Source organism: Agrilus planipennis, unplaced genomic scaffold (genome assembly GCF_000699045.2).
Source record: "Agrilus planipennis isolate EAB-ADULT unplaced genomic scaffold, Apla_2.0 scaffold152, whole genome shotgun sequence".
Lineage (NCBI taxonomy): Eukaryota > Metazoa > Arthropoda > Insecta > Coleoptera > Buprestidae > Agrilus > Agrilus planipennis.
In genome coordinates, this window is record NW_020439047.1 from 392,594 (window position 1) to 418,410 (window position 25,817).

At 32.3% G+C, this 25,817-nt stretch overlaps 2 protein-coding genes across 2 annotated transcripts in view; both read right to left on the reverse strand.

Moving 5' to 3' along the window:
• The window catches only part of LOC108737961 (voltage-dependent calcium channel type D subunit alpha-1), a 205,991-nt gene extending 192,287 nt beyond the window's left edge, over window positions 1-13,704 (reverse strand). The window contains exon 1 of the mRNA XM_025976903.1: window positions 13,503-13,704. Coding sequence (XP_025832688.1) covers window positions 13,503-13,527 — 25 coding nt within the window. The 5' untranslated portion in view covers window positions 13,528-13,704. The remainder of the gene's footprint in view (window positions 1-13,502) is intronic.
• A 5,477-nt stretch (window positions 13,705-19,181) lies between these two features.
• LOC108737958 (NACHT domain- and WD repeat-containing protein 1) overlaps window positions 19,182-25,817 on the reverse strand; it is a 114,598-nt gene continuing 107,962 nt past the window's right edge. The window contains exons 21-26 of the mRNA XM_025976902.1: window positions 25,567-25,752; window positions 25,310-25,508; window positions 21,795-22,022; window positions 21,536-21,738; window positions 20,165-20,272; window positions 19,182-19,874 (exon numbers count right to left, since the gene is read on the reverse strand). Of these exons, the coding sequence (XP_025832687.1) occupies window positions 19,794-19,874; window positions 20,165-20,272; window positions 21,536-21,738; window positions 21,795-22,022; window positions 25,310-25,508; window positions 25,567-25,752 (1,005 nt within the window). The 3' untranslated portion in view covers window positions 19,182-19,793. The remainder of the gene's footprint in view (window positions 19,875-20,164; window positions 20,273-21,535; window positions 21,739-21,794; window positions 22,023-25,309; window positions 25,509-25,566; window positions 25,753-25,817) is intronic.

The window sequence follows — 25,817 nt, forward strand, 5'->3', positions numbered from 1 at the left end:
TTCGTCCGTCTCATCTTTCTCACCCGAACCACCACCCACCCATTCCCACGATTCCTGAAAGCAGGCTGAAGAGGGCCTTCCGCCCTGCCTTCCGGCGTAGTCCGGAGGGACTGCCCGCCCACCAGCATTACTGGCTGGTGGGAATGAAACACCCAAAATTTTTTTTTTTTTAGAGAAATTCAAAGTACCTAATATATTTTCGATTTTTTTAAATAACAATGCCAGGGTTACAGTTGTCTTGATAAATTCAAACGGAATGTACGCGATGGTCAACTAGGATCCCTCTGTTAGAGTTATTTCAGGCTTATTAAACTTTCTCTATACCTAAATCTACAACTAACTGGGATATTTGTGGTTTTAAAGTCAATAATGCTAATGTTCACAGAAAAATTTACAGTTTAATAATTTTGATGCTCAATTATTCTCAACGAAGAAAAAATAACTAAAACGTGTAAAAGTTTGCTTGAATATAACAATTTCATAAACAATTACTCGATTTAGTACTTAAAACGGTAAAAACCTACTCCAATAAATATTCAAAATGACCACCTTACTTTCTTACTATTCTAAACATCGAAGAAATTGTAATTTGTTTAGAATTATATATTTGTCCATTTTATTCAGTATATTAGCCGCATTTTTTTCAATAGAATTATTGAAGGATGTTGCGAAACAAAGAAAATAAATACCTGTTTCTTTGCATAAGATATACTTTGCACACGTGGGATGCAATTTTTCAGATTGTTGAACTGTTAAAGATTTTACTGCACCTACATTACAGACATTCGAATTTTAAAAACAAAAAAAAGAACTAATGTTAACGATTTCACCTGTTATGCCGTTTTTATTTAATACATGCTTCAAAAACCGTTAAGCTGTTAAATAACAGAGAATCACCCCTTTTCATTTTACAAAACCGATTAAAATTCAATTTAGATGGGAATGGTTTTAAAAATTTTCATCTGAATGCAGCATTTAATCCACGGTTTAGCTTTCGACGATCTGTCATGAAAATGCAATACATCAACTCAAAATTGTGGGGACGTGGGGATGTGACTCTTTATACAATTTCCGTGTATGCGGTTAGAAACAAATTCAGCTCGACGTGTTTCAAAACATGGGGTTCAGTTATTCCTGTTTACAATTAGTGTCTAGTAAATTAATATCTAATATAACTACAAATGGAAATGCCAGGCACCTATATTGGAGCACTTCCTCCATTGTCCATTCATTCACCGTTGAATTAATGTAATAAATACTACGTTAGCTTAATAATGACTTGGACAATAGATAATATGCTTTACAAATAGATCAATATTCTCATCTTTTTGTTTTATTTGACAATGTAAGTATTTCCACTAATTAATAACGTACGTGTATATTGATCATAAGTGTTCTGTCAACTGCTAGGAAATAAAATGTATGTTCCTACTATTTCTGTTTTCTTATTGTTTACACGTTTGAAACATATTTTTTATACCTTAGTCATAATTGTACATTTGTTTATTTGTAGGTATATATGTTTATTTGTATATATGTAGGTATATTTGTTTATTTGTATATTTTTCTTTGCTTATTTGTAGGTATATTGTTCATTTGCACATTTGTTTCTTTATTTATTTGTATCAATTGTATCAGTTTAACATTATTATTTGTAATTTCAAGAATCTGCCTTCAGCAACATTTCCAAATTATTATTGTTGTGCAGGTACCAAAGAAACGTGCATTATATATTGTCTGTTCCGAATTCATTACCATTCGGTATTTCCAGGGTTGGTAAGGTTCATCATCCTAACAATAGTTGTACAGCTTGAACCAGTTTCGGCTGGCTCATTTTCATAGTAGGGATGGCAATTTATATATAGAACATTGTCATTATTCGAGACAGAACATCATCAATAGATCATTAATCAACATAATCAATCATTTCATCGACAAATCAATTGCAATCATCGCCAACATTTAGACATATTTAACATATTTTACCATCGTAACATATATTTAGGCGAGTTCTTCATAAACATTCAATTTAGTGTGCACTTGAAGCATTTTTAATATAAAATAATTCGAAGTGGTCTGTATTTTCATTTCATTTTTAATATCGTAGTTACTTTTATTTCTTGTGTGTGTTTTTTTACCATCGAGTGCACTGGTCCTTCGAGAAGTTTTTCTATGTGGTACAGCAGTACACCGACGATTGTAGTATTTTTTACATCGTCACATCACGCAACACTTCAGTACGTACGATTTTACATTATTAAATTACAGACACTGATGAAAAATTCCGAACAGCAAATAATGAATGCGACGCAATCATGAGGTGTGAGAAAGTAAATGACTTTATAATTGTATTTTTACTGAAAAAGTGCTCTGTGACTTTCCAGCCCTTACGGAAGAACCGCCGCTGGCTACTGATCAAATTAAGGGTGAAGCAACCCGAAAAAGTATCAAAGGGTTTTAGTGAAAAACTTTTTTTCCGCTCTCACAGTATTTTAATATGTGTGAAGTCGCTTAATAGAAATGGAAACCGTACAAATAACGTAAAATTACAATCGTGTCACGAAGTTTGTACCTATTAAAAATATTAACCCAGTGCTACGAATACACGGGCCATGATAGAGTGACAGTATGGTGTGACACTATGTACGTGTAGTGTGTAATAAAACTACTGAATTTTCTTTTAGGTTTTTGATGAATCGGTGTTAACGAAAAGTTATACTGTTGATAATAAATGTTCCTATAGGTTTATACGTTAAACGTCCGGATTATCCACGTTTAACACATCGTTTGGCACATTGTTGCTTCGAATTTCATTGTTCCATCTTTCATAACGCACTATGAAAGCATGGCTTCACTTACTCACTCTTTAGATTGAAATGTTCTAGCAGTTGACGTTCCGACAAGCGTTGTGAAGGGAACAGTCTCATCGCTTTTCTATCACGTCTCGTACTCTTTAAAGTTGTATTATTGCTGCATGAGGTTGAATGTTCTACTGAGCACCTTACGACGTTTCGTTAACACGCTTTATATTCAGTTTGCTAAGAAATACCTATTGTAAGAACTTTCTCAAGCTTAATGCAATACCGTAAAATTAGCGGCACTTAAATAACTATTCACTAAAGGAAAACCTTTACCGAGCTTAGGGAGATTGTATTACATGCATTTTGATTGCATGGAATATTAGTATATTGGTAGGGTTGATCACGATCCTGACGTAGGCACAACAGGCGGGGTTTGTACTCCCTAGAACAACGGACGGAAAATCGAGAACGATATACAGTACTATTCATCTATACGATCGCTCGTTAGATATGCTATTACTCGGACTGACGATGTGTATCCCCGTTTTAATGTTCATTTAAACCAACGATTTAATCACTGTTTTTATAGTCGTAAGACGAAATAAGGTTTCTATTGTCTGGTAAACATAAATTTAATGAAATTCCGTAAAAAATAATAATTCTAATAGAACTATTAAAAAATAATAAATAATGACTCTAATGAAAATGATAATAAAAATGAGTTGACCCCTAAAAATTTATTTGGTGACGAATTGAAGGTCACTACATTTTGCCGAATAATACCCGAGCCTACATGGAGAATGGGCGGAGCAATATCGTCTTGAAATTCACCACTCTCTAAAAAAACAAAAACGACCATGCGGCCAATACCTGTATCTCTTCTTCTTTCTTTACTTTATTCTTTCGCTCCTGCAGGACTGCGGTGCAGATCAATCAAACTTCAAGACAACTACTGGCCGCACTGATCTCTTTGTCTCTATCACACATTTGTGCCTGTATTTACCTTACAGCTAGATAGAGAATGCGCAGTCCGTTATCTAAGTCTACGATTTCAGCTGATTTTGGATCAGATTTGATCCGGTTCACTGGTTAGGTTCTTTAAAAAGAGCGAAATGAAGCGGCTTATAAAATTTTGAATGACGGATCACAGACACCAGTCGGTATCGTAAAGTGACAAACCCCTGCAGCGAACAGTTCTTACATTTTCGGTTCTCTTCGATGCAAGAAACTGGAAATTCGAGCCCTCTGCAAAGTGCGCTGTATGCAGCAGCAATTTAATAATCGTATATAATCTATGTGAAGGTTCTCCGCTTCCTATTTGGGACTTCTCTAGATCCAAGTCGATTTAGATACTACTGAATGCAGATGAAGCTATATAACCTGGCCACGCAGACACAATATTCATTGGGATTCGAAAACCGTATTGTGATCCGAATCGTTGAAATAATCCGGAGCCGGTGATTCGATCCTCTAAAAGATTTGAATTGCCACATAAGTCTAAAACTAAACGGGGAAATTGATGACGCGCGCTGTAGCTTACTCCATTGACACAATAAGAGAGTACGTGCGTTCAAGTAAAACGGTACATGGTTTACGCAATACTTGGTTACAACCTTGTTGAAGGGAGATTGGTGCCTAAAAGGTGATACTTTTCAATTCTACCTTACATCTCAAAAACCAAAAGGGGTATGAAGATTCTGATGGAATCATCTTTAATTTTATATAGAAGTAGCAGACTGTCTCGAAAAACGCAAACCTCTATCTTTAAAAATAAGGGAAATACCCCTCAAAAGTGCTGAAAATGGGATATCCTGTATATCGTAATGATTCTAAGAATATTATTTACTATAAATATCACCAGTTTTATTTATACCTTGCGGTATCTACCGTTGCTTTAATCTGTGACTCTTTCCTTTATTTTGTGGGAATTCTTAGTTTTATTTAATTACAGGAATATAAATTGCTACAAACAGTGTACTGAAAGCTATCTGTACACTATTTGTAGTAATTCATCATACGCTGCGTAAAGGCATCTGACAGTGTTAGTCTGAATTCTGTCGAATTCTCCGGTTGCTGATGAGGTCCAGTAAGATCGAAGTCGCGATCGACGTCTGACGGTTTCGACATAATATTGACTATTACGAACACATACAATTTAAATACGCATTGAATCTAATTTTCGTTTACGAGCTTTAAAGATATTGAGTAAAAGTGTTTTCATAACGACTAATACAGAATTAATCAAAACTAATGCGGACAGCTCTATTCGACCGTATTACTTTTGTCACGCAAACACACAGGTTAAAAAAATACTACAACGTCGATAAAAGGTGACCACTTGTGTTAATTCTAAAATATATATTTTGTCATGGAATCATGAAAATAATTTATAAATATGTACACTTACTTTCATACTTTCCTTACATATATATACAAATTTAAACTAAAAACTTAAAAATGAGAATCATCTCCGAATTCTCCAACTTTTAGGGATTGATATTTTATTCAAATTCAAATAAGAATTTTCAGAAAAATTTGCGTAGGATTTTTCAGCACATTAAAATGAATTAATTTTTGCATTAATTTTTACCACTACAAATAACCTCAAATGAATGAGGAAAAATTGTTGCTGCTACCACGCCCTCTCCGGAAATCGAACCGGCGTCCCTAGCTTTTTGCACCATTGCTCTACCACTGGGCTGTGAGAGACATTAGCAACAACGACGACTCGAGTTCAATTCCCGACGAGGCAGGACAGCAGCAACAATTTTTCTTCATTAATTTGAGGTTATCTGTAGTGGTAAAATTTCATTCACTTTAATGTAAAAAAAGAATATTTGAAATCGGTTCACAATCAGCGAAGAAATAGCGTAACATACAAAAAAATACAGTCCCATTGAGAACTTGCCACTATAGCTCCAATTACCCCGTTTGTTAACAAAAATTAAATTGAAAATAATAAAATTATTTGAATAAATGTATAATATTGCACGGTAAACATAGAAATGATGCAATAACGAAATACTCCTCCACAGTCATCGGTTGATCGGCAATAAGAGCCCGTAATTTAAAGATTGCATACTGGCTCACATTGTCCCATTCTCTCCTACATTTCTTCTTCTGTCTGCTATTTTATTAGTCATTATTAAACTTTTTTTTTAATTCCTAATAATAAAATTAGGGCCAATAATTAAAATATTTTCGTTATATACAACGGATTTAGAGAGAACAAAGTGGGTGATCATTCTGGAAGACTTCAGGTAGTTCTATATCTGAATATTTTAGTTGTAAAGTAGGGATCTATAAGTTGTTTATATTTATACACATATCAAATAAACAGAGGGATAACGAGCAAGTCAAAATCATATCATAATGTAGTATGTAGTTCACTAACGGCAATTTTACGCAATGAAATGACAGTTTTATTATTTACCTAATAGTTTTTTGAATTTATAGTAGCTAAAGCGAATTTTCGAAAACCTTCGGTTCTGTACGAATATTGTCATTTTGTGTAAGGCTTCTATTTCACATGGGTGGAATTTGCAGGACGATCAGTTAATACCGCTCTATTTTGATGGACCGGCAAAATTGCAGTGCTCAATCATCATCATGCAGATTAAAACGATCGTGTCCGTATGGAAGACTGAGTTTGCCATGTAGGCCAGTAATCAAGGAATCGGACCCATTCTGGAAATTGCTTTAATTGTTTTGTTTTCACTTCAAAATGGAAATCCTAAGTTTTCCTCCTATGGCAAGGTCTGAGTTCGGCGTCATATTACACAAAAAATGACAGAAACAGGTTATTAGAAAACAACTAATCCGTTGCAGGTACTTTAAAAGCAGTTATTATCTAGGAGAAAATTTCCTATAAGAAGGGCTCTATACCTATATTCTCTAAAATGAAGTCTTGCTGAATTATAGTTGCAAGTCAAGACTTTTAGACACACGTGCCCTCCTTTCAATAATTTTCTAGTTCAATTATTTTGCATGCGTCAAAAAAAGATTTATGAACTCGCTTCCATACCACCATGAGCTAGAGTAAGTGACGTATTGTTTAAGTGGTCTCTCCTCTGAGGAAATCTAATCCGCAGTAATGTCTGATTCATATTTCCGCATTGAAGGCTGGTTGCGGCTTCTTGATTATCAAGTTCTGAACCAGTGGAGGTAGTTCATTAGTTTCTTCTGTAATAGAGGCATCTTCGTTAATATTTTCGTTGTCGTCTTCGTTGACAATATTTGTATAAGATTATCCGCGTCACTAGCAGCAAATACAAAAAAAAGTACGGTCGGTTTCCCGTAGCCGCCACCAAAGATGCTGCTCTCCACAAACACTTTTTAAAACAATATCCTATAAATTTACAAAAGGGCACAGAACTTGTTATTACTGCCTTGGACAACCTTGCACGAAAATACTGACGAAGAAATTGATAAATATTTGTACATACAACCACTTCCACCAGAGGACGAGTTCAAAACTTGATAGTCAACAAGCCCCCAACCAGTCTTTCACCTCAAGATCAATTAGAAGCACTACTGTGGATTAGGCCTCCAATAGGGAAGTTAAGTACTCTCATAGTGGTGTGCAAACGGGTGCAGAAATCAATTTTTTAATAGGGGCGCTTACGTCTAAAAACTTCGATATTCTCCCGATAATTTTAGAGAAAATATGTATAAAACCTTTTTTTCCTCATGAGTATTATTGGTTATAACTATTTTTTTGCGTGCCTGCAGCGATTGTGAGATATTTCCTGAATATCTGTTTTTGACGTTTTCTGTGCAATATGACGCTAAAAGCAGACCTTGGCGAAAGGAAAAAGTCAGGATTTTCAATAAGGCGTTTAAAGTATTTTACAGCTTTCTCGGTAATATTTCCGTGTGTGAAATTTTTTGGCCCTCCATTGGGTAGCCTAATGTAGTAAAATCTGTAAATATTCTACTATATGTACAAATGTTTGAAACCGACAAGACGAATTTAAGCTGAATTCACTTTAATTCCTCAATTATTTAGTAGATATTTAAAAAAAAAATATCTTCTTTTTTTTATTTAATACGCCATTTCTGCAGCTGGACAGAAGCATTTACACAAATTTAAATGACCATTTTGGTATGTTTCGACACAGTAATTTTTTCCTTTTGTATTCTTATTTTTCATCAATATTGGATTGAACAAATATCTCGAATTTATCAGTTGCTTAGCTTACAGACATTTAAGCGTGTGTTCCAGGCCTCAGGTACTGGAGAAGCATCAACTAAAACTGGAACTGCAACGTTCGGTTGGATAATAATTATTATAAGGTCAAAACGAAAGTTTCAAATTCAGAAATTAGCCTCGCAAATTACTGTGTATATAGAACTTCCAGCTTTTCTAAATTAAAAAATTGTTAAGGGAATATCTTATTTGAGAAGTTAGTGCATCTAGCGGTTTCGCCTCTTAGACTTGACCTACTTTGATGTAGACATTCTGTTAAGTAAAAATAGAAACTTGTATTTCTACATTTATCTTCATCATTTTCTTGTCAGCTGATTCGAACATCACGAATTTCAAATTCAAATTATGTTGCTTAATTAGTTTTTCTTATTATAAGTAGGTTAATGTAGGAACAATTTTTATTATTCTAATTCAAATCCATTATAATATTTGATAGTACATGTAAGGGGTAAAGGCCAAAACAAATAACAAGTAGATATCGAATCTAAATTATTTATTAAACAATGTTTCATCAACTTTATTTCAACATTATACGTAACGGTCCTGTTAGTAGACTAATTTCTGATTTTATTTCAATACCTATTTTTGATCGATCCATTTTGCTCTTTTATTAACAATTCTGTTTATTACTCTCTTTAATATTACGTACGCTATACTTTTCTTGATAGCGAATACCATTGGTATGAAAAGAGGAAAAGAAATTTTTGTCCATAATGCATTATGGTTAATTTATAATTGAAAAGGTTACTCCAATTCAATTTAAAATTGGCGTATATTCGAGAAAGTAGTTATCATTTCAGGGGGTTGTGCTATTTTACAAGAAAATGGAAATGCTTGGGAAAATTTACGGCTTAATCCGAGAAAGCGGTTAACGTTAAAACTATATAGTACTAGTCGCATCCTGTATGACTCAACATGCCATGTTTTTGAGCTTGAAATGGACATACCGTGTTCGAAGAAGAAGACCGGGTCACAAAACTTTATTAGAAGCGCCTAGAGGGGAATTAGACGGGTAGAAAACGGAGGATGGCCACATACGAGATGAGTAACTACATATATACATATATGATTCTTCAGGAAATGTTAGGTATCTGAAACTCTAGGTTTGTATAACAGATTCTAACGTCTATAGGGAACCATTACATCAGAAAAAGCTTCATTAATTTTAAGGCAATCTAATTTACTGTTTTCAATCTCTGTCGACTCATTTAATGGAAGAAAATATCCCATTATGAATCATTTTTTCTTTAGTTCCATTTCTGCGAAGACTCAGTAGCGAATTAAGAATCTAAAGTTTTGGTTTGCTCACTTGTCGGTCTGTCCATCCTTCTGTCTGTCTATATGTTACAACCTTGTCAACCTGTTTATTTATAAACTATAACAATTTTTTTTTGGTCGTTGATTGGATTAGATCTCTTCCAACTGAGTTGAGATAATGAATTTATGGTTAAAAAATAGTTCTTATTTATGGTTTCTGATGTGATATTACTGGAATTGAGTTGTTCGTTGTAAATATTTGAAGTAGAGGAGGGTTTCTGGTTTTCGCGGACTATAAATTTCCTTGATTTGGTTTTATATTAACATATTGTTAATTTCTTGTTGTATTTGAATTTGAGCTCTCATTCGGCCAAGTGAATTCAGAAACCGCTAGTGGTGTTACCTAGGGAAACTTTGTTTTGAAAAAAGGCGTCCGAGATCATTTGTGAGAAACGGTTCCGCTTTTTTGGTAATATTTATCACAAAATTAAGATTTTTTTTCCACGTAAAGAGTAGATTCTCACATCCATTAAAAACTACTTGTTATAATGAAAGGTAGATACCTATTAACATACAATTTGGTCTACCTGCGAACATGAATAGCTGAGCAAAACTGAATTGATTTTTTCTCACAACGTTAAAATGTACACAGGTAATTTTGGCGCCTGACTGGTTTCCATCGACTATTTCAATAAATACATCGTACTCAAACCTGGTTTTATTATGAAAACCTTTCGCTAATGGCTTTTAAAAATGTTTTTTTTTTCTCATCGCATTCAGTGTCACAAAACGTGCACATTTCTGAATGTAGGTATACAATTTATATACGCGCTTTTTAATGACAAGAAGCAAATTGTTCAATTCTACCATGACAATGTAGGTAAAATGCACGTAGTTAATACAGAATAAAATGCAGTGTCAGCAGTAATTACGAGAATAATTTGTGAAAAATGAAAATTCCGATGTACCTAGTTACATTTCGAATTGGAGTGTTTTTTTTAAGCCAGCTCGGGATTTCACATATCCACGTTTATCTTATTCAATTTTAACTGATTTAATAAGTTTATATTTTGGCATTTATTGCTACATTTCACTTTAGATAAGTTACTGTGTTTATCTTATCTTAATTAAATAAAATTGGTATTCATGTATACGATTGGTTCACTTCTATCTATAANTATCGCTATGTTATTTTATTTATTTGCTTTAATTGCGGTAATAAATCAATGAACCACAATTTTTTTATTGTTGCCCACGAGTTTATACATAACAATCATACAGCCGACACATTATTCAAATAATTTTTCGTTTAGTCTTGAGCATTTCGTCTTGGTCTTGCATATTTGGTCTTGGTTTTAATCTTGGTCATGTTCGTTTGGTCTTGGTATTGCCAGTGTAAAGTCAGTTTTGGTCTCCGTCTTAGTCTTTCTTTTTCGCAAGACCAAGACCAAAGCCAAGACTGCAAGACAAGACCAATTTTGCCCATCCCTATGTGTACATCATGCGATATGCTAATCAAGAAAACTAATTTGCACAATAATGTAACGTTTACTGCTTTATTATTTATCTAATTGTACTTAGAAATACCCAATTTACATAAACTCTAAAAATATAATAAAGAACATAAATAAGGTCCTCGTCAAACATACGAAATAGCACAGTTAACAGTGAATATCAGTAGATGGCGATGTAGTGCCTGCGGCTCGATATTATATCAATTTGCTTTTCAAAAGTTCGATAAATATCGATCGAGATCTTTTATGCATTTGTTGTTAGTTTACAAGAATGGTGCATCCTGAGCCGGTCCTGATTGTGATCTTACCATCTTAATTCCTAAAAAGTTGTTCGTTACAGCAGCGAAAGTCCCATTAATGGTTTTAGTGTTTGTTAAGAGATGGTTACGTTATACGAAGAAAGACCGTTTTTAAAAAACAATAATATTTCACCACAGTCTTGGATGATATCGCCATACTTCACATTTAAATCTACAAGAAAATCTATCAATAGTTCTCATCTTTTTTACTTATATTTGCGCGTGCGTATTTTTCTAAAATTAGTTGTGAACGTTGGAAGATGCGCCTGCGCAAATAGTGGTAGGAAATGGAAACAAACGGACACGCTAATAGTAATCTGCACAGAAATGTTCATTTATAAAATGGCATGTAAGTAATCGGATCAAAGAATTGTATCAATTTAACAAACGATAAAACGGTGTAGTGGTAATTGTTTACTTCTTTTTTTTGTCAATAGCAGGCAGTGCCGATTTCCTATGACGCGGAAAAAGGAAATGACAATATTTTCTCTACACGCTCTAAACTCCAAAATTGTATGTACTGAACACACTACGTTTATGTATAATCCTGATATTGTCTCTGATTCAGTTGTACGATTTGCGAGGATTTCCTGATTAATTTCATTTGTTACAAATTGGATTGACTTTTAAAGATGAAGGTCTCAACCAGTTTATGAGTATTTTGAGAACTATTCACATTAATAGTTTCTAAATTAAACATTTCGAACAGAAACAATTAAAATTAGACGTTTATTAGTTTCGTTGTGGAGTAGGTAGTACTTAACTTATTAAATCAACTTTTAGGTTATGCAAGTTTGTTCTGGAAAATATCTTTTTTATTCGCAATAAGTGCAGTTTTTACTAATTATGAAATAGCGTAGTCAAGAAAATTTCAAAATACCTTAAGTATTACTCAGAGATTATTCGGTAGTTTAAAAATAATAGGTACGTAACTAAATTCTGTATCGCAGAGAATTCAAAGGTAGGTAGATGCTAAAGTTGCTAAATGGATACATTATTTTGAAATACTCTACTAATTTAAATTGTGCAATTTGTAAAACGTTTACGTATAATTTGTTCATCTTTTGTTGTCTATACCTACATATATAATAGTTGTAGTAAATTCTAGTATTGGGTGTATTTTATTTGAGGTAAATTGTTCATTCCTTGATCTGAGTAACTGGTTCGGAAATGTTGCCAAAAACGTGAATCGAGGATGAAATTATTATTTTTAGTGTTTTGTTTTGTTACGTACATCTCGCTTTAACTCATGTGTAAATATACAATTTTTCTAGGCTTCTAATTTAAAAAGGTATCTTTGATTTAAAATTGTATACGCACGTGGACTTTTTTATTATGTAACTTATTTCATGCGGATTTGTTCAAACAAAACAAACAGATCAACTATTGGATAAATCATACTGTGCAAAACCCAGAATAAGATGCAAGTTGAGTATACATAAGTAATAAATAAGGTCACTGCATTCATGAATTAAAAAACCTTCTTGTGCCATTATTACAAAACGACCTTTTTCTATACATATCGTTCGTAATATGATTGTACGACGTTCATTAATATATTTATTGTAATAACACATTTTTATACTAAATTCACAAAATTACGTATTAAAAAGCCATGGTAGTATTATTGAAGTCATTGTTACAGTAATATTAATAACGGTAATATTCTTTAAGTATTTAAGAAATGCTTTAATAGCCGATTTCCTCCAATTAGGAATATTACATTGTTTTAAGCGGGCGGAATTATGAACTGACGCCAGAGTTCCGCAAGAGATGAAAGTAGTTATTTAATAAAACCGATTAAAAATTGAATTAACGTGCTTGATTGTCTATAATGTAATAATTTCATATTTGCAAGTGTTAATTCAGCATTACTATTTTTGGGTGTTTAGCATTTGTTTATTACCAGAGAGATAAATGCGAGGCAGGGTACAACCCTATCTCCGCTGCACGCTGCAAATAAGGTTATTGACATACTTTTCACAATCTTAGGGTCACCGTTAGGTTTTTGCTAAATTTATATACTTAATATATATGGCGAGCAGTTTGTGACGATAAAAATAAAAGAAAATCTTTTTAAAAAGCCAAGTAATATCATATATACCGCCAATATCGATCGTAGCAGGGCGTGGTATAATCTTAAGCGATTTTCCTATTTATCCAAATTGCTCAAAAAAATAAAGGAACGTCCTCACATTAGAAGCTGTCTCAAGGCAGTCGAATGAAATTATTTCTTGGAAACATTGGGAAGGAACATGTGACGAAGCGGATACATCAAACTGTCTAAATATTAAAAATAACGAAATAAAAAGACAAACATTTAAAAACGTCTTAAACAAGTTTATTATAAAAAGGCAGTTCAGTTCGTATTCGTGACGAAGTCGAATCAGCTGACGGAAATTGTAAAAGATGAGTTGCTTACCGGGATATAAAACTGTTTGTTCCATAATATTTCGTCAAAATCTGTTTTATTCTTAAAAAGTTTAAGTAAGAGTTTCTCTCCATAGCTGCTGGACCACTGACATCACAGGACACTTGGTTAATGTCGTGAACACAATAAAAGCAGAGGTCTGTTTACACCGTGACGGGATTCGCGAATGAGAAGCCCGTGTTTTGAAACATCAAACGCATAGTTTCGACTAACAATTCGCCGGCGCTTAGCGTCGCGACGGCGGTGTGTGTTGAACGTTTCCTGGTGTCGCCATCTGGTGAAACAAATAGGCTACCGCTATACGCTTCTTCGAACTGAATTTTTTACCTCTGGAAAATCGCCGAAGCGGTTTAAAGAGAACTCCAATTGGTCTGTGCTTAATCATTAAACAAATTTAAAACGCGTTTGGCCCACATGTTTTCACGAGTCGAGCATTACAACCACAAACCGAGTTATTTTTATATCTGTATTATGTTATTAATACAGATGATTATTTCGTTTAAGACCCCAAAAATAAGTAGACACTAAGGCACGCATTAATGTTAATAAAACGGTTAATGAAAGTCATAAATGTTATAAATTTTATTATTGCATACAGAAAGCTCAAAATACAACAGCATTAAATAAAAACTTGTAATAGCTATCTATTCATTAGTCGGTTAGCAATATTTAATATTATGATATAAGACAACAGTTCATCTCAAACACCTACGTAAAAATCATCTTACCACAGAGAGTGTATCATAGTGAATTAATTCCTAGATTCTTCCGATTTATAAAACTTCTTCGAAACGCATGAATTGAATAGCTGTAACAGTGTGTAGAAAGCAAAAAAAAATTAAAACACGCACACACTTTTAGCACTCACTAATTTCGATCAACTAAATTCACTTAGAAAAAATGCCAGCCTAAGGCAACGTAGTACTAAAATATAAATGGAAGGGTCCAACTACTGAAGGGTAGTATGTATATATTTAACTCAGCTATAGTTTTTTCGTGCACAACAAACAGTAGCTTCGTAACGCAGTCGCTATGTTTGTTGTCTAATCATGTGTATTAAAAATAGAACACTAAAAGGTAACAAATATGTGCAGAAACAATGTCCGACATCACCGCATTTCATGTCACTGGGAAAAAAAAAAAGATAACTATCAACCTTTTTAGGCGCATGTCTGAACGACTTAACCACTTACATACATACGTATGTAACTCTGTCATGCATTTAATTAATTACCGTCTTTCTGCTAAGAATTATGGCCACATATACAGGGTATTTTTAACTACACTTCTACAATGAATCTTAAGTATGTTTCTACTAGGTATTAACTGTACTTTACTAATATTATATAGGTATATGTTGTTTTTAATTTAATTTATTTCTTGCATAAAAAAAATGGGTACACCTTTTCTGTCACTGGTCTTTAACTAAGAATGACAACTTGGGCATCGAAACGCCCTTTAGAATTGTAATCGTTTCTCCATGGAATTTTGATATTTACTTAGCCAGTGTTTTATTGAACTAAACAAATCAGGTCTATCATTTAATATGTTTAATTAGACATATATATTACCAACGGCGTGGGTAAACTATATGTGAACGCTTTGAGATCCTTTTTACGTCTCGGCTAGGAAAAGTTCTAATACGATAAATTGAACTCCACAATGTGTTACGATAAGGTTCATAAGCAGAACCAAACGTGTCTGGAAATCCCTTATATTTTCTCGTTTGGATACTAGTTCTTCAGCTGGGGAGCCTCGTGACTGTTTACAACACTAACGACTCTGGGTAAATGCTACTGACTCCTACGATTAAATAATCGTAGACAGATGGGTGTTTTTTTACGATATCCCTTAAGGCGTGAGGCTGTCGGCGGTCGCCGACGTCACCACCGTCCAGCTACACCCCTGTGTACCTATTACCTTTTTTTTTACCATTTCTAGTTTGCATTTTTTTTTTTAATTAGTAGCAGTATTTTGGAATTACTACAGTATTATGTCACTCAGAAAACTCTGTAGGTACCGATTTATAACTTTAATACTTACAATTAGATAATGTTATTTATGCTGTTGTTAATTTATTGGTCGTGATTTTTGTATGCAAGTATGGTATATATACATAAGTAATAACTTATTCCCCTATTTGCGCAATCTTCAGCAGTTAATGATGTCTAGGGTAAATCTAGGAAGCCTTACATAGAAATGGAAACTCAGACCGTGAAAACTTAAGCAATTTAAAGTTTTAATTTCACTTTCTTCTATTAGTTCAAGTCAGTAGTTATGAGTTTTTAATGTAATGAGTAAATCTCTGAATAATCGACTAATGATTTTTTTTCGAGTTAATTGACTTAAAGATTATTTCATTTATATATTTTTGATTAAAAGTTATATGAGTATTAAAACAAACAGTTGTGTTAATTGCTAGACACAATAATGTTAAAGAAAGAAAACTTATGTATCTTTTATACAAATCTGTTTTCATTTTCGAAATCTTTATTTTGACTAGAATGAAATTATTATATGAACTTTAGACAACCCGTTTGACACACTTGAATGGAGGGTGTAATACACATAAGGGTTGATTCGATATTGGAATTTATTCGTGGATATTGCACCATAAAAAAATGAATTTCAATTATTTTCCTTTTTCCTTTGTAAACCTTGTTTTGTTTGTAAAAATCATATTATATATAAAAATGCGTTTTTGAAAACAGTTTTTATTGAATGTGTACTAACAAGTAAAGAATAATTGGGCTTTTCGTGAAACGTATTCTAAAATTCTTACATGCACGGAATAAAAAACAAAGACAATAATAACATTTAGGGCTGCACCTCGACCGAAGACGTAGAATTACGTCTATCAGTTTTTTATAATTTTATCTTCTCTTCACTTTCATTTTCTGTATTGTCTTGAAAATGACGAAACCAAACGTCCGGATGCCTTCTTTATTACGACTAACTTTTTTGAATCTAGATTAGGTATGAACTTGCTGATTAGTGCACACTCCTTATTATTATAGGTAATTGTCATTGAATTCACTAGGGCTCGCGACTGTGGGATAGTCAGAAACCGAGCGTCAAACTTAATGTGTTCTATTGTTTAAACTCATAGTTTTACTTGTTTTATGTGCTTTTCTGAACCTTTTTGTAAGAAATTTAATGTCCTATAATAATCCTGCACACTTCTCTCCTATCTGGATTAATCTATCAAGGGAAACATTGACTTTTATGTATGCTACCGAGTATTAAAATTAAATTTAAATTAAATAAGATTAGGAAAACGTTATTCTACGTATAAGTTTTTAAAGTGTAACGCAGGTCAAGCCTTTTCGGGATCTAAACAGTTATATACTTAGATTACCACCCCAAAATTATTATTTTTTTTTTAATTTTAAGTACTTCCTTGAATGAAAGCTTTTAAAATATTATTAATTATTGTTTACAACAACAAGTTATTTGAAATACTCTAAGATTGAACTTTTAATACATTTAAATTCAAAAAATTAAATAGGACTTCATTAATACTTAACAACCAAAATTGATAAATACCTATTTACATTTTTGTGCAGTTTTATGAAAATCAAAATAAGCCAACAAAGATAAAGTTCTTCATTTTAAAATTTGTAGTATTATTTAAATTTCTGTTTTAAAAATTTCTATTTGTGGTACGTTATTCTTAAAACAATAAGTAACATGTGGATGCATGAAAACCGTTCCTTCGTGGGAAATGGGAATTTCATGAGAAGCGTGCGTTTGCCGACAATTTAGAGTTTTAATTAATTTTTTTTATCAAAATCGTTTATTAAGGATATATAGATCAATTATTTTTGTTTTAGGTAAACTGTAGTATTTGCTCCACGATTAAAATAATGATATGATTAATAAGCTTGAAAAGAAAGCAAATCGTTCGTTTATGGAGTAATTACTTTTTGTTATAGAAACAATTTATAGACATATTATAGTTAGATATACTTTAACGCATCAAAATTTAAGGTTTTCTTGGAATAGAGTGAATTAATAATTAATATTGTGCCACTTATAAATGAAAGCATAATAATACAGTTATTATGCTTTCATTTATAACTAAGATGGTACCTACAATTCATTCGAATACAAATTTTTCTATTTCAAATGTTGTTCATGCTGCAATATATTAGGTATCTATGTTATAAAAGTGTGTGGAAATTTAAACGCATGTTTAGTATATTTACAAAATATAGGATTTTAATTAAATTTCAATTGACAATTTTTTTTAGATAAAAACCTGAAATCCCTTTTAAATTATGAATGTATGTTCAAAACCATATTTTCCTATGTTATTCAGCTTCTTGGTTGATAGTTTATAATTTTGATAATGTGCAAAGTTTTTAGAAGTCGTAAGGTCGTGAATAAGTGTGGACGTGGTTCGTTATTGTAACGTGAAATAGTAAAAGTAAAGAAGGAAAAGTAGTGATAAAAAGTTGGTTGAACAACGGAAGACAGGAGGATGAAAACAAAAAAAGAAAAGCGTGCAGCCTGGAGCAAGAAAACAAGGAATTTAAAAAAAATACTAGAAAAAATAAAAAAGAAGAGAATCAGGAATAAATGGAAAGAAAATCATGAAAAACAAAAGAAAACCTAGATAAATTTCAGGAAAAAAATAAAAGTATAAAGGTAAAGGTGAAAGAGTTGGAGAAAGAGACAAACAGAAAATTACTGGAACTGGAAGAAAGATAAATATACTTAATGAAGAAAGCGGTAAAAAATTGTTTAAACCAGGACAGAACAACTTAAAAGGAGAAGTGAAGGAAATGATACTGGAGGAGCTGGAGATAGAAAAGCGTGCGAAGAAACAAGCAGAGAAACTAAAGAAAACAATAACGAGAACTGAAATGGAACTGGAAAAGGAAATAAGAAAAAAGAATAAACTAAATCTGATACTTTTTGGAATAGGGTTAGAGAACAACGAGAAGAGGGAGCCGGAAAAAATTATAAAAGAGAAGATGGGATGGAAGGTGGAACTAAAGGAAGTACGGAAAGTTAAATAAAAAGTATATGGAGCAAAAAATGGAAGAGTGAGAAGAAAAGATGCAAATGATTAGAAAATGTAGAAGATTGAGAGTGACGGAAGTTTATATAAGAGATTATATGACTATGAAATAGAGAAGAATACAGAAGATGTTGGAATAAATGATAAAAGAGGAGAAGAAAAAAAATGTGGATAAGACAGTTAAGGTTCTGAATCTACAAGAAGATAATAATAGATGAGGTAGTATGGATATGGGGCGAGCAGAAGAAGTTATTATTGCGAGAAAGGAAATGAAAATAAGTTGAGTATAAGTACGTGGAATGAGGCAGGTATAGAAATCGCTGGATATAAAATTTTGGAATGGTATTTACCAAGACTTTTAATCTGAAAAGGTTAGGGTTATTGTTTTATATTATTGGCGTTAGAATGTTAAATTAGCTTAAGATTTACAATAAAGTTACTACTAAGTGAAAAATGGAAATTTCTAAATTAGTCACCACATAATGATGCTCCCGTATGTTTGTTCGTCAATCTGTCAGTTAGCCTTAGACAAAATGATCAAAAAATGCACTTTTCGGTTAAATATTGTATTATTTGGGTCAAAAGTTTTTTTAAGTTGCATCTGTGAAATGCACAATTGACAGTGGTACCCACCGACCAAATTTAGACGGACTGCATATAATAAAACGAAAATTGCAAGATATGTTTGTTTTATTGAAGAATACAGAGTTCTACGTGGTTTTGTAGTATACATCATTGCATCATTATTCCTGTTTTAAGTAGGTACTTAAAAGACTTTCTTAAGTACTCATGGAAAGATCAGGGTGGGTTAGGTACATTTCATCGATATGTTAAAACTACATAAAATTGTGCATAACAACGAAATATATCAGCAATTAATTGCATATTATTGAATGTTTTAAGATTGTAGAAAAGTATATATAAGTAAATGTTTATCCAGAAATACATTACTATAGAATAGAAAGGGTATCAAAATATAGAAGATTAATAAAAATATAGACATCTTTTATAGATTTTGTAAATAGAGATCATTTTCGGCATTAAAGTTTAATTTAAGATTAATTATTTTAAACATTATCTTACTATTTTAACGTTCAACATGTATTTCTTCAATAGACATTTTTCTGGATAAAGAAAAATAATATTGATAGTCAATAGGAAGGTAGTTTGTTCTAGCAGTAGAACTATTCAGTAGACATCCTAACATGAAGAAATGTGAACGACAATTGCTAAACGATATTCCACATATTATATTTTTAACATACATCTTCTAGTTCTCTTTCTTCATCAGATGAATCTATTTGGGACTGGGCTAAGGATGACTGCTTCGAAAGTGACTGAAACGTAATAAGATAATTTGTCACTTTATGGTCAGGCTTTTTTTTATAAAAGAATATCTGCTTAAGGTAGATGTGTGAAATTTTATAAAGACATTTGTTCAATTTTTCTTTAAAATATATGAAACAAAGAAAAACAAAACATTTATCCATTGTATTTTAATAATTTTTCAACATAAAGAATATACAAATGTTTTTGATGAGTTATATCCAATAAGTATCTTTTTATCTATTTAGTATTTCAGAAAATATGCACAGTAATAAATTACCAATTTGTTACAAATAGTTACCTGATGAAGACGTCTTCTGGGTGGAGATCTTTTATTCCACAGAGCTTCTAATTGATCAAAATGTTGAGACTGTGCTAACGAGCCTTGCTTGTTTGGAAGGTTTGATTCCTGTTGAAGTAAACTGTTTTTAAAAATTGTTGAGTCTACCCAAGAGGATTAAATACTAAACTTACGGTAGAAAATTTTGACATTTATATTTTTTAACGTACAACAGGAACCTACCGTTTTATTTGGAATAAATAATAGTTTCCCGTTGTACTTATATACACATAATCAGGGACATGTTTATTAGAAAATTTCAAGACACACCATTATCATATATATTGAAACTTTCAATTCTGTTTCTGAAATTAAACTAATTTATAAATTATAACTAGGTATTTTTGCTATAAGCAGAATCAGGATAGTTCGTCAAACATTACTTGTTTTTGTGTGAGTAAAATTTTGCACTGGTTCTTTATTTTTGGTGTAATTGTTAGTGCTAGTAACTTGATAATTCTGAATTGCATAGAAAAACTGTAAGTGTAAGCATATCTTAGTTTTTTCGACACTCATCGACCAATGTATTCTTAATAATACGTTACATATAATAAATTAAGATTAAATTGTTGGTTCTGAATTTTTAGATACCACTACATGTGAGTTTCCATATGAATCAAGGATATGAAGCTAAATTTAGTTGTTGTGGTTTTGTCAAATGTTTGGCCAATAACTTAATCTTCCTATTTTTAACCCCAACTCAAAATGGGGGTGTTATAAGTCTGAAGTCTTTGTTTGTCTGTAGCTTCTTCTGAATGGATGAACAGATTTTAACAATGCTCTTCAAATTCAAATTCAAAACGCTTCGAGAGAGCGCGAGGTACGTTTATGTAGATACTATTGAGCCTCTTTTCTTCTCCCTGACAACAGTAGTCGTTATGCGTGCCGCTGCAGTTAATGAACATTGTTCCCTGTTCACGTAGTTCTTGCTAATCACTCTCCAATTTTCATGTTTGAGCATCATAAATACATATACTTATTTCAATCAAATTACGCGAGTCAATTATGACAAACCAAAGTTAAATTTTATTCGTCACATTTCAAAAAATTGTGATGGAATAAACTGCTAAATAAATAAATCACAGATATACATATGCAAGACGCAAACTAAACATCCCGCTACGTTTCTGAGGAGTCATCTCGAGAATCTCGAGAATTTTCCGATTTTCAGAGTCATTTTTAACGAATGGTTGATGGTAAAAATATTTTTCTTTTCAACGATATGGTTGTTTTTAGTGATTAATCTCTGTAGAATAGAAGTGCTTTAATATGAAATTGAAATTTTTTAATGACAATTGCGAAACAATTTACATGCTTGTTCCTTATATTTACCTGCGAGTCCTTATTTTGTGGTATTTTGGATATTTCTTCCATACTGGCGGAGACCGAAAATCTTCTTTTAAATCTCTCATCAACGGCTGGAATGACAAGGTTAGATGTCAAATGCGCGTATTTCTTTTGCCATGTATATGTATCTAAGGACACCTCCTTTTTCAGCAGTCTTCTCATTTGTCTCTTGGGTAACGGTTTTGGATCTTAAACAAATGTACAGTGCAGTAAAGTGGAAAGTGAAAGTTTGGTAACACTTTACTTTCAATAATATCCTTATCTGGTGCACAATACGTTGGCAATTTAACATATTTAGCAGGAGTATTATGAAGACAAACTATAGGCGTGTACTGAGTATCTTTTAGTAAAAGGAATATACGGGAAAAGTCTGAAGTTGGTTCCAGTCCTACAATTGGGTGATGCACCTGAAGAGAGGTCAGTTGAAGACCCCTTACAACATCCCATATTATCATACTTTCATCTTCTGAACCTGGAATGAAAATATGTTATTGATAGGCCAATAAACAGTTCACTAGATAAATATATTTTTATGAAGGTATTTATTGAAATTAATGTCTTTCAAATAACGTGATAAAGAATAATGCCTTGTAAAATAAATTTCTGTTGAATACTTTAGTTGTATTCTATATATAAAACGCAGAATGATTGGGAATGCAAGTGAAAAATTTAGAGATTGTGATTTTTAACTTTCTCAGCAAAAGATTTTACGCACATTTCTTTTTTTGTTAAAGAAAATCATGTGCACAGCTTATTTTTCTGAGGTCCTATCTATAATTCGCGATTTCCAATAGACCATTCATTTTACAAATTTTTTTTGTCATTGCTGTTAAAACTTATCAAAATTTGTTTGTTAATGTTTAGTTTAGTAAAAATATGAAGTAAGTACTTTTATATTCAACGGTCAGATGCTAATAATTACTTTTTAGTCAGTAAGTCACCTTGCAAGCATAGGTATTGCTACCTGGCGAAACCATGGAAAAACGTGCAGATTTAATGTTAAAAAAAAACAGTGCATATCGGAACGTGGATACAAACACTACTAAAAATACCTGTACATGGCGTATGAAATAGGTAACTTATCGATGTCTCATTCTCTCATAACATTTTCATGAAAGCCTTTTTGTAGAAAATGTATTTCCTTTCAAAATATTCTTTGTAAACATAATGTGAAGGTAATACTTGAGGAGTTGGTGGCAATTTCGGTATGATTAGCTCGTCGGTGGAAGTAGTATTAGGGAATAGAGTTTTAAAACTTGTGAATGGAATAAAATAGGTGGCAACGTTAGATGTCGTTGAGTTTTCGTTAAAATATTTTTAAAATCGCAAAAAAACTTCTCCTAAATCAATAGTTCCTGTTTGCCATCTATAGACTATGTTAACTGATCTTTTTCACGAACCATGTGCGCGGCGGAGTTTGGCAATCATCAGGGCTATTCTGTCCCTCAAATTACGCAACCATTTCTGAACTTTTCCTTAGGTATTTTTTTTTAAATAATAGTAAATTTGTAAAAAATTCTTGACCGATAGTTCAATATACCATTGTTTTTTTGCAATTTTAAAAATTCATGTTTTATCATCGTAGTAGGTAAACACTGAATGACAGCTTTCTTTTTCCTGTTTTGAATAACTTAATTAACATTCCCTAGAAATTTCGTTGACTAGAGAAACATTTAAATTTTTATATATATACCTAAATAAATAGTTTAACCCATTCATTTAGGATGATGAAGTTTATCAAATAATCTTATAACGACCACGAGTTATTTTTATATCTGTATTATGTTATTAATACAGATGATTATTTCGTTTAAGACCCCAAAAATAAGTAGACACTAAGGCACGCATTAATGTTAATAAAACGGTTAATGAAAGTCATAAATGTTATAAATTTTATTATTGCATACAGAAAGCTCAAANGACTAGAGAAACATTTAAATTTTTATATATATACCTAAATAAATAGTTTAACCCATTCATTTAGGATGATGAAGTTTATCAAATAATCTTATAACGACCATTAGTTAAACAAGTGCCAGATAACCTCATTGCTACATGTTTAATAAAGCTATTAATTAATCAATAATGCGGTAATAATGGTATGCCAGAAAAGTTTCAAGTATCATGAACACTTAAAATTCGTCTAAGGACTGCAATTGTTAAACAATTGAATCGCCAATACTGATTTGATATTTTTTTAGAGTTATCTAATTTGTATAAATACTGAGGAACCAATTTTTTATTCAGACCGAGAAAAACTGATTGATATAAAGGATGGACATCTCTTTATGCTAATTAAATGAAAAAGTCGACACGGGTTTGCGACAGGTTTGTGGTTAACACATATTTTGTTATACGGAATCAATGGATTTTGCAATGTATTGATTGTGAAACATTATAGTGCATAAAAGAAAACAAACTACATTGGGTTTTCACAATTGTTTAGATCTGTCAGTTACTGCAGTGGCGATTGGTGCTTTCAAAAATAGTTGCAGAAAACCAAAAAAAGCCAAACTTAGAAGTAGATACAGTATATCCTCGGATATTCCTCAGAATATGTAACAGGAGCTTTTTATTCTCCGAAAAATGTCCTTACGCGGTATGTAGGCATACATAAAAATATTCGCAATTCGATATACTGATATGTAGATGAATCTTCAATGTTTTTTTTCGTTAGTTTTTTGACTTAATTAGAATGCTATGCTATGAGCCACATCCACAGTCTTTAGGAATCTGTGAAAATGTAGACACACGTTTATAAAATATGCCGAATTAGTAGGCAAATCAGGTTTGTATAATTGAGTCAATCTGTCTCTACACTAAACGCATCGTCACCACCAAATTTACTCAGTTCGACTATACAGTGCAGAAGTCGATGCGTTCAAATGAAAAAGCAATTCTATTTAAGGCAGCTTCAGACAGTCTGTATTTGCCGTTATTTTTTACATTAAAGTGAAGTGGTATCCATATGTAAATATGTCACTCTATCTGTATTAGGGTAATATACCAATAAATTATATTTATTTTGTGAGGGTAATAAATCGGGATAGTACTCATCAGAAAATAGGTAAAGAGGCTCTTTCCCTGAATGGTCCCTAATAGATCTTTGTCAAAGTTCCGTATGTTTTCCCTGACAATGACCGAAACGTCGAAAAAATTGTTAGAATTTCTCTAATAAGCATAATTGTGAAAAACCCAAAGCAGTTTGTTTCGTATTAGTGAATTAATTTTAACCACTACAGATAACCTCAAATTAATGAAGAAAAATTCAAAGCATCTCATTTATAATAATGATTATTCATTAGTTGCACGATTCTGCGACCTATACTCTAAGGTACGTATCGTCGGTGTTGCGCTGTCACCTCCTTGTAGCTTAGTAGAGTACAGGTGCGTAAAACCAAGGACCCGGCTTTGATTTCCGGCAAAAGAGTGACAGCAGTAACAATTTTTCCTCATTAATTTGAGGTTATATGTAATGGGTAAAATTAATTCAAAAATTAATTCACTAACACATCGAATTAATGCTACAAATATTCAAAGTATCTCAGTAGTTTGTTTTGTTTTGTGTACATATTTTTTTTTAATGAGGAAAATTTTTTAGCTCAGAACCTCTAACGAGACTGTTCAAGAAAAAGGCACGTCTTAATGTACGCTGCCATATATATGTTTAACTATTTTATTAGCTGGTGACTTTTTGGTGAGTTATGTGATCAATATTCACGTGCTGACAGCGTGTACTACAGTTATCAGAATTTTTACCGGAAACAGCAATGGTTCCATCTCCAGACAGTTTAACGCAGGTTATAGCATTCAAATGTGCAGACAGGACGTGCAAATCAGCTCCAGTGTTAATGTCCCATACTATTAATACTGCGTCTTTGGACCCTGATATAACTTGTGTTTTATTAGAAACTGAAACCGCTACACATGTTACAGCGTCTGTATGACCAATAAGAACCTAAAATATTCAATTGCAGGTAATAAGTTAAACCAATACAGATGCGTATTATCGATACCTGTGATAGCTTTCCCCCTGCAACTTGCCAAACTTTTAGAGACATGTCTTTAGATCCTGTTATCACAAATTGAGAGTCCATGGACAGTACAAAACATGTTATAGCTTCTGAATGACTGACTGTATATTTTTCTTCGTCTCTTACTATTGACCATATTTTTAACGAATTGTCGCAGTTTGTGCTTAGCTTAAATGTTAAAAATGATTTTAGTGTCAACTACTGAGGTAAGTATTACTTACTATATTAATGGA